At 43.9% G+C, this 12,004-nt stretch overlaps 1 protein-coding gene across 4 annotated transcripts in view; it reads right to left on the reverse strand.

The window, feature by feature from the left end:
• The window catches only part of ASB4 (ankyrin repeat and SOCS box containing 4), a 47,604-nt gene that overhangs the window by 13,738 nt on the left and 21,862 nt on the right, over positions 1-12,004 (reverse strand). For 3 of the 4 annotated variants that reach the window (XR_006577187.1, XR_006577185.1, XR_006577186.1), the window contains 3 exons: positions 11,192-11,682; positions 9,143-9,256; positions 3,082-3,737 (listed from right to left, as the gene is read on the reverse strand). Coding sequence is in view for 1 of the 4 variants with exons in the window: in XM_045006903.1 (XP_044862838.1) it covers positions 3,549-3,737; positions 9,143-9,256; positions 11,192-11,682 (794 nt within the window). In the remaining 3 variants the exon portion in view is untranslated. Of the gene's footprint in view, positions 1-3,015; positions 3,738-9,142; positions 9,257-11,191; positions 11,683-12,004 lie in introns of those variants that run through there. The other variant, XM_045006903.1, reaches the window with a different exon arrangement.

Raw genomic sequence — 12,004 nt, forward strand, 5'->3', positions numbered from 1 at the left:
ATTAATTCAGTCTCACAACACCCCAGTGTGACGTGTCATTCCATATTCTTTATGAAAATATGCTGATCCTATGAATATGACATAACTGAACTATACTATAGATGGCTCATGTGAGATATCATTGGAAAGGTTATGATTTAATTAATACAATTATCCAATTTGAATGCCTATTTAATGAAGTTACAAATTGACTATGTATCTGTATTTCAACTATGCTGCTTTAGGTGACTCCCACTGCTAACACTTCAGGTACAACAATGGAAAAGCCAGACAGGGTGAATGGCCCATCAGTGAGGACAATGGACTGTGAAAAGCTTGGCCTTCCTATGGACACTCCATACTGCCACTGACTCATGGATGCTGTGATACTACAGAGTCAGATGGTCTTGTCACCTGATACTAAAACATTGCCTGGTTCTTCTTGTAACTTTCCACTGTAAAGGAAGGGGGGGGGGGTCAAGTTTGGGAAACAAAGGATTCCTGCCTTATGTAAATCCTATTTAAGGGTGGAGCAGAGAAGGCCAACAGGTCTCCGCCTCTCCAGGGCTGTCTGCCCAAGAAGAAAGACTGCAAAAGCCACCTGAAGGGAAGACAGGGGTCCAGACTGAAAAGGAATATAACTGGAACTCTGAGCCACAGAAACTTTGCAAAGTGCCTGCAATAATATCTAGGGTGAGAAATACTATTTGTAACCAATTTCTTTAGCAAAACTAGCTTAGTTTGCATGTTTGATTTCATTTGCTTAGTAATCTGCTTTGTTCTATATGTTACCCCTTTTACCACTATGACAAAGTTCCTCCTCTACCTTGGTGGTTCCTGAGCTTATTGGCAGATTTGCTCACCTCAGTGATCTTCCCCACAGTCTGGGTCAACTTCTCCTGTGTCTGATCAGGAGTTGGGAGGTTTGGGGGGAACCCGGGCCCACCCTCTACTCCAGGTTCCAGCCCAGGGCCCTGTGGATCGCAGCTGTCTATAGTGCCTCCTGTAACAGCTGCATGACAGCTACAACTCCCTGGGCTACCTCCCCATGGCCTCCTCCAAACACCTTCTTTATCCTCACCACAGGACCTTCCTCCTGGTGTCTGATAACACTTGTACTCCTTAGTCCTCCCACTCCCACTCCCACTCCCACTCATTGTGCCTCTTGCTCCCAGCTCCTCTCACACACTTCCTCTCCTCTGGCTCCCCACTCCCTGACTGGAGTGAGCTCCTTTTTAAACCCAGGTGCCCTGATTAGCCTGCCTTGATTGGCTGCAGGTGATCTAATCAGCCTGTCTGCCTGAATTGGCTCTAGCAGGTTCCTGATTACTCTAGTGCAGCCCCTGCTCTGGTCACTCAGGGAACAGAAAACTACTCATCCAGTGACCAGTGCATTTGCCCTCTACCAGACTCCTGTACCATACTGGTCTGGGTCTGTCACACCACTTAAAATCTGCCTTTTATAGTTAATAAAATGTTTTGTTTATTATTAAACCCAGTTTCTGCAATTTCTAACTGGGGGGACAAGAAGTGTGCATACCTCTCTCCACATTGCGGGAGGGGGCGAATTTCATAAAACCTTTGGGTTTGTACCCCTTAAAAGGAGTGAGCAGCAGAGTGCTGGAGCAAGTCCCTTAAGCTGAGTCTTCCCAGAGCTGATCTGCAGCCGGATGTGGCCCTGCCTGTGCGTGTGTGTGTGTGTTAGAGGAGGCTTCAATAGCCTGGCTCAGCAAGACAGATTAAAGGGGGCCCATGCTGGCAGAACAGGTAGACTCAGTGGTATCTCAGCACATCAGGTGGCTTCCTAAGGGGCATAACCCATCACACCCGGTGAGGCAGGGATTGTTGCCCCCTTTATATAGATGGAGAAACTGAAGCATAGGGGAGATAAGTGACCAGCCCAGGGTTAGACAAAACCTCAGTAGCAGAGCCAGGAATAAACTGGAGGCCCCTCACCTCTCAGACCATACCACCTCTCTGACTGAAATGCAACTCCTATTGCTCAGGCTACATAAGAAGGAGCCAAGCGTGCTGTAATCATTCTGCTTTACTTTTCAGGGTTGATCCAGTAAGTTCTTGTCATCGGTGCACAACAGGTTGTGCTCAGCTGTTGCTCTTCAGGGGTGCATCTGAACTGAAGTGCTAGGCATAGTAGTGCGCACTGAGGTAGGTCTGCACTGCAATTAAACACCCACAGCTGGCCCGTGACAGCTGACTCAGGCTCGTGGGGCTCAGGCTGTGGGGCTGTTTAGCTGAGCTGTAGATGTTCAGGCTCGGGCTGCAGCCTGTGCTCTGGGGCTTCCCTCCTCAGAGAGTCCTACAGCCTGGGCTCCGGCCCCAGCCCGAACATCTACACTGCAATGAACCAGCCCTAGCCCAGTAAGCCCAAGTCAGCAGGCACAGGTCAGCCTCGGTTTTGTTTTTAATTGCAGTGTAGACAAACCTTATGTGGCACTAAGACTCAAGCCCCCTATATGGCTGCTCTCTCTCACCATTCTCTGAGGCGACATGGGCTTATGGATGATTCTCATCATACTAAAAGGATACTTTGTTATGCATTCCTCTCCTACGCCTTTTTTCTGCTATTAGGCAGGATATAGCATCACTCTTATTACCTCAGAATGAGGTTCTCTGTGCCACAGACTTACTCTTTTTACCTGTGGTTTTTTTTACCAGGTACTCTTCTTCGGTACCATGCAGGATCTGGCCTGATGTGGACAAACAAGAGATACAGCTCGTAAAAAGATCTGCAGTACCATCAGTTGAGCAATTTCTCCAGATTCCTCTCTAGGACCTGAATTTATGAGCTGTGGGCTGAGCTGAAATGGTGACCTGCCACAGTTACCATATGATGCAGTTCAGCAGGGATGGTGAACTCTTCAGCAGCGTGCAAGTTTACTGAATGACACACATTACGCACACAAGTAGCAATTTCATCACACACAGGTATGAACGTAAACACTGCTAATCTCTTCTTTGCTCCACGTGCACAATGATGTAATTACAGTGAATGACAAAACATTATATGATGTGATGCAATGCAGCACATAATAAACTAACATCCAGTTCAGTGGCAATCCATAGGAAAACAACTTAAAATACCGTAACTCAGTCGATGGGCCTCATTCAAAGCCCTTTGAGCTTTTTGTTTCTGGGGAAAGATGTAGCTGACTCTGATGAGAGATTATTTTTCTGACACTATCCTGTTTTGTTCTTCCTGAGATGATGGTTGAAGAAAACTAAACTGAAACAATATCCAGGGCAGTTTGTGTTGGATATCTGGAAAACATTCGCCACAGTGATACCTAATAGACAGTGGAATCATTACCTAAGTGAAGCGGTGGAAGTCGCACTTGGTTCAGTTAATTTAAAACTAGATTGAACAAAGGATCAGTATATATAATGGAGAGAGCAGTCCGGCATTGGTATTTATGAAACCAGATCCTTCTTTGCATAAGAATTTTGCCAAGAACTTCAACTTTTCCTAGTGAAAACTCCCTGATGATAATTCCCTCCACATGTGTGCAGAGCCAGAGATTGCAGGGACTATCAGTCTGCTCTGCTAAGGCTTAATAAATTATTCCTTCTGGTTCTAAAAGCAAGTACTTCTTCAATGGAGGAGGAATGGAAAGTGAAGGGACTCCTTTGTGGCATCTTTTGAACAATATTCGTCTAATAGCACATCTAGATAAATGCAGGAGCGACCGTGGTGAATTACTGCACACGGTGAACAGAGAGTCGTAGAAATCTCTGTGCCTCTGCAAAGACAAAACAAAATGTATTTTAGGTCAATCGTCTCCCATAAAACTGGGCAAATCTGGAGAAAACACTTATAACCATCTCATGGTTCTATGATACATTTTGCAGCAATGACATATTCATTTTACTGAGCAGTGACATCTAAGTATGTGTCTACACATTGGGGGCATAATTCCAACTTGTGTAGACACACCTAAACTAGTTTTAATCTAGCTCAAATACTGGGAGCAGTGAAGCTATGGCAGCACAGACTTTATCGCGGACCAGCCGCTGCAATAATTACTCCGGGTTCCAGGTATGCTTGTACAGCCCATGTTGAAGCCCATACTGCGCGGCTTCATTACTACTAGTACCCAAACTAGCTTGATTGAAATGCAGACATACCCTAAGTGAGACCGTTACATCTGGCTCAGACTTTCAGGGTTACCTGAGTTTAAGAACAGCTGAAAGTATTGTTGGCTCTGCTATTTGTCATGCATTTTGGTACCAGATATGGCCTGGCTAAAGAGCTTGCTTATATACACCAGATGTGTTCATCATAAAATCCTTTAATGCACTGCAAGGTATGGCTTAAAAAAAAATTAGCTTTAAATAAAGTATTTTATACACAGTGCCACCTAGAGGCAGAACAGTATAATACAGTTTGGCATTCCATTACATCCCCCCTTTAAGATCTACTTTCCTACCATTTACAGTATTTACACTATCACATTATCTTTGAAGTTCAGTAACTATCAGTCTGTTAAGTGTCTCAATATCATGCTGGTTTTCTAATTACATGACCCAAACATGTAACAGCTTGGTCATCTGGCTGTCCATTAGTTGTAACGACTGTCTTGAGTCTTCCTCTTGTTCTGTATCTGCCCCTATAGAGTTTGCTCTGTTGATTGTTCTTTCTGAGGAACAAATTATAGATGTCAATGACTGCTGTTGAACTCTTCACCACTAGACTTGATCGCATTTGATGTGGGTGCTGAATTCTTTCTCTTTACAGCACCTGGAGTTGTTCATCCTTTTTCTCCATCCAATTTGACATAAACACAGTCACCATGTTCTAGACCTGGCAGTTCTCTAACTGAGTGACGTCGGTTGTGAAAGTGTTCATAAACTCACTTAACCTGGTAAAAGCAGCAAAGAGTCCTGTGGCACCTTATAGACTAACAGACGTATTGCAGCATGAGCTTTCGTGGGTGAATACCCACTTAGTCTACATGCATCCGACGAAGTGGGTATTCACCCAAGCAAGCTCATGCTCCAATACATCTGTTAGTCTATAAGGTGCCACAGGACTCTTTGCTGCTTTTACAGATCCAGACTAACATGGCTACCCCTCTGATACTTGACATCACTTAACCTTTTTATCCAATTTGGCTACTCTCTTTCTGGCCACTATGGATCTAGGTTCTTTTCCAAAATAGGACCAGTAATTCTGAGTTGTCTTCCCATCAGGAATTGTGCTGGACTATATCCAGTAGCCACTATTGGTGTTGATTTGTAACTCGAAGCATGAGCGGCATTTGGGGGAGGCATGGTGGGGGCATTGTCTCCCCAAACTGCAGTGCCTTAACCACAGTGGGGCAGGCCCAGGGGCAGCCACACACACACACACACACACACACCCCTCTTCTGCTTCCCCTCCCTGACACCCCACACCATGGTCAGGTCAGAGGCAGGAAACCAGAGCTGGGCAGTGCAGGGCGGCTGCTTCTCTGGCTGGTGCCATGGAGCAGGCGGCCGTGGCGCGCCCCCATCTCCTACTGCTGGTGTCCGGGGCTGTGACTACTACTAAACTCCCAGCCCCCTTTGACTGCCCATGCAGTGGGTAAGATCTGCCCAGAGGCGGGGCAGAACCAGGCTCTGGGGTTGACAGAGCCCTCAAGGAACAGCAACCATAAGGGGGCCCTCCTGGCACACAGCCCCTAGTTAGCCCACTCCTTGCACCCCTCCCTGCACCCCTCACTGAACACAGCCTCTCGCTACCCCCTGCATGCACCCTACTTTCAGTGGTTTTCAAATTTTTTGAGCTGACCCCCCCAACTCCCCTTTTGAGTTAGAATTTTTGGTTGTGCCCCCCGCCCAACCCAGACAGGCTGGGTGGCCTGCTAAGAGGAGTCAGGGGGTGGAGGTGGCGCTCCCTTTCTGGACCCTGCCATGTGGAGCTGGCCCCAGCTCTGCCAGGCCCTGCCCCCCATCCCCCAAATATAGAAGTCAAACTACACCCATGCTCAGAAGAGCAAGGACTGGACCTTCCTACTGTAGGATTTTCCTGGGTGCCTGGACAGCTCTCACAGCCCCTCCATTCATTCGCGGGTAATGTGGGCTTCTAATAATATGATCAAAATCATATTTCATTTGGAATGTCTTAAATGCTGCTGCAGTGAATTGTGGTCCATCACCCATCACTAGTTATTCTGGAATACGGATGTGAGCAACCATGCACTTCCGTTTCTCAATAACACTGTGACATATTATGTCTTTCAGGTACAAAATTTCTATATAGCTGGGAAAACAATTCCCAATGAACAGGTAATTATGTCCTCTGAATTTGCATGAATCTGTAACTAGTCTCTTTCAAGGGCTCTCTGGTAGAGGTGTTTGTACACTGTATACTTCAGATTGCCTCTTAAGTGGATTTGTGCTGGGTCTCCTTTCAAAAGTTCAAGATCATCAAATCTTCCATCCAAATCTTCCACCTTTCTCACTGGGCCCATCATGGCTGCCATGCTGTAGCTGGGAAAGTTGTTGGTCTTCGATCTTTTGAACACATGCACTCTGAATGCATAGCTTCTGTCTTTGTAAGTTGTTTCTGTAGTGAACTGGCCCATGCAATTCACAATACCTCAGGGCTAGTGAAAGCTGTGTCAGGTGACTTAAGCCCTTGGAGGGGTTGAAGGTGATTGTAAATCCCTTCTGAGCTAACTGTGATGTCAACTCCTGAGTCAATTTTAAAATCAACAATCTTGCCATGAATACTCAATTTCTCTTTCCTGGAAGGCTCTATGTCTTCACACGTGATAAATCCCAGAAACAATGGCTCTTGATTGTCTGTAATATGAGTCAACTCCCTGACTGCTTTGGTGTGGCAAACAGCTGCAAAATGTCCATACTTCTTGCATTTAATACATCATCTGTCTCTGGCTGGACATATCTCTTAGGATATGACTTTTTTCACACCTTGTGCATATAGGCTGGAATTTGTCCCTCTTAGCCTGAGAATTCTCTCTCTTTTCATCAGGGGTCTTATGGTAACGACTTTTAGCACTCCTGCTACATCTGTTCACAGCTTCCAACTTAGTGTCTTATTTGTCAAGTTTAGCAAGTTACCCATGTTCTTGCTGCCTTACCAGTTCAGGCTGCTTTGCTATTTGAATAGCTGTGGCTAGAGTTAGATCTCTCTTCATTGTACCATCTGTGAAAGACTGTCTCTGGTATTTTCATGTTTTGCTTTCCCAAAATCAGTTTTCAACCAATGCATGCAGAGCTGCAATAAAACATACACCATTTTCCCCTGGTCCTTGAGTTTTTTGGTGAAAATGTGCTCTTTCATAGTTCTCTGAAATATAAAGTATGAATCAAACATAGCCAGAACCCTGTCATAGTCATCTTTGTGACTGTCATCAATAAAGTAAAAGGATTTAAAGATATGCTCTGTTTGCTTCCCCCCAGCATAAATTAAAGAAGATACCTGTATATCATTAGTTTCCTTGTGGAGTTTGGTAGCAATGTGAAATCTTGCAAAATACTGCTTCCAGTCTGTCTATTCTGAAAGTTTGTCAAAGCTGAAGTTCTCCAGGCCATTGAAGAGTGGCATGTTGATGAGATCCTGCAACCTTTGTTCCCTCTGTCTGCAAGCTTTGTTGCTGTTTTCCTTTTGTTTCTGTTCTTAATCCCACAGCTAACACCATGTCATGTACTTCTGTACTAGATATGGACTGGCTAAAGAGCTTGCTTATCCACACCAGATATGTTCATCATAAGATCCTGTAATGTACTGCCAGGCATGGCTAGGATTACCTTTAAATAAAGTATTTTACACACAGTGCCACCTAGTGGCAAAATAGTATAATATAGTTGCTCATTCTATTACAATGTTCATCCCATTTTTACCAGCTTTGATGTTCCTCCACTAACTTCAGTGGAGTTATTCCTGATTTCAGAGGAGACTCAGGGTATGTCTATGCTGATTTTTTTCACCTAAATTACCCCCAGCCCAGGCCCCTTCTGTTTTCATCCAGCAGCCTTATTCATGGATGCATATACATGTCATGAATTTCCTTCTGGAGCTATGACCAAATTGCCAGAAATACCATAACAAGGCTCAAAAACATGCAGTGTCACATACACGCAACATGGCATTTTTATACTATCCACTGATGTTATAAATCTACTCACCGAGGGCCCAGCAGACGGGTCAGCCACAGTCACAATCCTTGCTCTCCTTGACAGCAAAGACTGCATGAACCTAGCAGCAGCAATGGCACTAAGCTTTCCAAAGTGGAAGGAGCCACAGCTGTCCGCTTCCCTCCATCCTAGCCAGCAGAGATGAACTGGGGCACAATCAACACATGCTAGACTGACTTAAAGGATAATGGCGCTCCAATGCCCTAGAGAAACTGTGCCTGGCTCAGCCAGAGTTCCTCTAGGGACTGTTACTTAGAAAAGTTCCGAAAATGGAATTTCAATCCAACAGGAAATTTTGACATTTTGAAATTAGTTTCTGGTCCAAATCCAAACAGGAAGTTCAAATATAAAAAAAAAAGAAATTAACAGAATGAAAACTTCTGAAAAGTTCTGACTCAGAAATGTCAAAACTGAAAATCTGTCATTTCAGAGAGACATGCTGATGCGACAAATCGTTTTGTTTACTTATTTTAAACTGAAAATCAGAAACATGGTGACTTTTTATGTCCAAATGAAACAAAACTTGTCGTTTCATTTTAAAATGCTGGTTTGAAATGAAAATGGGGTTTTTATATTTCTTGATGGAAAATCAATTTTTTTTGGCTCAGAACATATATTTTCTGACAAAGAAAAAAAATCATTGTTGACCATACAGTATTTTTCTGTGAGAAAACTTTCCACATGAAAAATGTCAAGTATCTATTTTTCCTGCTGTGCACTCCCTCCGATACCCTGTTCAAAAATGAACTGTCACTTACAGTTGCAATGTAAACCTAAATATTCCACATAGCTCTGAAATTCTCAGTGCTACTGCTTAGAATCAGCACTGCATTCTCTGTTTCCTGTTTCTGTGTGCAAGCCGTTTTATAAAATACTCGTCCTGTCCTCTTGGATTAGGCTTTCCAAAGCATTATCTGTAATTACAATCACTTTTCTGTGACTGGGTGGAAATGTTAGGGAGGCAAACATTGCAAACACAAGTGGAAGCTCATTAAAAGCTTACCTCAAAGACGTCATCGGGTATAGCTCCTCTCCACCTTGATGTTGACTTGATGTGTTCGTATGAGTTAATGACAACCTCAATGGCTTTAGGGTGGGAATGACAGGCCTGCAACACCTGCAGGAGGGAAGCAGACATTATGATTCTTTAAATTTCAGTAGCACCTACCGGCTGCAGTTGAGATCTGGGCCCTGCTGTGCTGGGCACTGTTCAAAGACATAGTAAGAGATGGCCATTTACACTCTAAATAGACAGGGCAGACTGAAGGTGGGAGAGGAAAAAGAGATGAATTACTTGCCCCCAGTCACACAGTAGATCAGTGCCACAGTAAGGAATAGAAAAGAGTTCTCACAGTTCCTACCCCACTGCCTAATCCATTAGGCCACATCCAGGTTAGAGTGTACCTTCATGAATGGAAGCAATCTTCTCCCTGGTTTCTGAAGGCTGTCAGTCACAAAATGTACTAACAATTTCCCCACTCCCCTTATCCAACATAGGGCATAACTCTGATGAATGTTAATCACAGGAGTTTCATGCATGCCTGAGCAGAGAACAGGTCCTTGAATATGAACAAAAGTCCTGCCCTGACTAACACTGTAAAAGGAAGGAAGAAAAATAACACTGTTATAAATAGGTAGTCAAGCTTTTAAATCATGCAAGAGCCCTGGACACAGTTCTGACTCTAATATGGCTTGTTAATTGAGAGTGGACCAAATCCTGCCCTTGCTCACATTCATGCAATGCCACTTTGCATTTATTGGATGCTTACCTTTCCGCATAGCCTTGTGTAGGCATTAATAATGTATGCCTCCGAGCACCCTTATGAGCTAAAGTATTACATATTTTACAGGTGGTTAAATGATGGCATAGAGACTTGACACACCTCACACAGCAGGTCAGTGGCAGAGACAAAAATAAAACACAGGAGGCCTGACTCCCAGTCCTCTACACAATACTCTCTCAAGGGAAGGCCCAGTCTATACGATGAAAACAAGCTGGTCTTGACTTCCTCAAACAGTGGTGAAAACACTTTAGGTGCTAGCATAGACAGGTTCATATTGTGTTTCCCTACTCAGTACAGAAAGCCCTCTCCTTGCCTGGAGTAATTATATATATATAATAAGTGATCTACCACTCCCTTCTGGCCTTGAAATCCATGAATTTATGATGAATCATTTACCCCTGAAATTTGAAGGCATCACATTTGAGTTGTTGTTCTCTACTAACATGCAGTATAAATGGGTAAAGTCAAAGAAGAGGGTTGACTAGAGAGTAGTGGGGAGGAAGATCAAAATATTTGCAAGATATTCCTCAAAGAATTTCTTGAGGTCGGCAAAGTCCAGGGCATATATATATATATATCCCATGTTGATGAGTGCCCTGGACTTTGCCGACCTCAAGAAATTCTTTGAGGAATATCTTGCAAATATTTTGATCTTCCTCCCCACTACTCTCTAGTCAACCCTCTTCTTTGATTTTACCCATTTATACTGCATGTTAGTAGAGAACAACAACTCAAATGTGATGCCTTCAGATTTCAGGGGTAAATGATTCATCATAAATTCATGGATTTCAAGGCCAGAAGGGAGTGGTAGATCACTTTGTCTAGCCTCCTTTACATATCATAAACCATTAAATGTCACCTGGTTCCCCCTATATTGAGCCCAGTAATTTGGGTTTGACTAAGGCATATCAGTATATCTGAAATAAGGGAAGATCCGAAACCTTACATTTGAACCAACACTTACAGTTTTGGTTTCTGGTTGGCTCCAAAACCAAAAGGGGGCTATTTATGGCATCAGTAGCTGCTCTCTTGGAACAATGAGAAGGTGCAAATCTCATGAGAACAGCTGATCTTGCAAGATTTTTGTCATTTTGGGCCAAAGTTCTCTCAAGAACAGGTCACATCAAATCCTGATTCAAACCCTAACCTTATTTGAACTAAAATCTGAACTTTGAACCTGTCCCAGAAAGCTAATCCAGATCCAAATATCATCTCTTCACTCTAACTTTACTCTAGAGTAGCACCATTGCACCATATACATCCTTCACCTTGTGGAACTGTGGAGGATATATTCTAGCTGCTCCATGATTCAGTAAAAGTTGGTAGCAAATTTCAGGCTGGGCAGCTGGCCGCACAGATGTCACTTTCAGAACATATTGTATGGGGGCACAGCCATTGATGTCCATCAGGTTTGCTTCAGCCCCAGCCTCAAGCAGTACGTGCATCAGCACATGGTCACAGTTCCAGGCAGCCTTGTGGAGGGGTGATTTGAAATCTTCATCACGAGAATTAACTTCAGCTTTATAGTCTAGCAGCATCCTACAGATTAGGTGGTGTTCCAGGCTGTACACCTGCTCTTTAAAGCGAAGGGCCCAGTAAGCTGCACTGGCCAGTGGAGTTTCCATGTGGGCATTGACAGCATCAACATTTGCTCCTTGGTCCATGTAAAATGCCACCAGTTCAGGGATGCCAAAACGTGCAGCTGTGTGCAGGGGAGTCTCTTCATCCTGATTGTTTGTTGTGATGTTCACATTTGCTCCTGTTAAGAAGAAGAATCAAGGGAGACAATTGCGCAAATACACATTGTTTTTCTAAGCCAGTTTCACAAAGATACTGTACATGATGGCTCTGTTCTGTAATCAAAGCTCCACTTATGATATCCTCTTTCCCCACCTCTTAGTCTCTTCTCTCTGTGCAAACATCTCTATCTAGGTTTTCATAAGGTCACCCATCATCACAAAAAAGCAAACGCAAAAATCTCTTTCTTTCTAGAGATGCATACATCTCATCTGGGCTGTCTCTCTAAGTATTTATAGCACACATATCACTTGCTTGCCTGTCTAGCTCAGAAGTTCCTCCCA

This window comes from Mauremys mutica, chromosome 2 (genome assembly GCF_020497125.1).
Source record: "Mauremys mutica isolate MM-2020 ecotype Southern chromosome 2, ASM2049712v1, whole genome shotgun sequence".
Taxonomy (NCBI): domain Eukaryota; kingdom Metazoa; phylum Chordata; order Testudines; family Geoemydidae; genus Mauremys; species Mauremys mutica.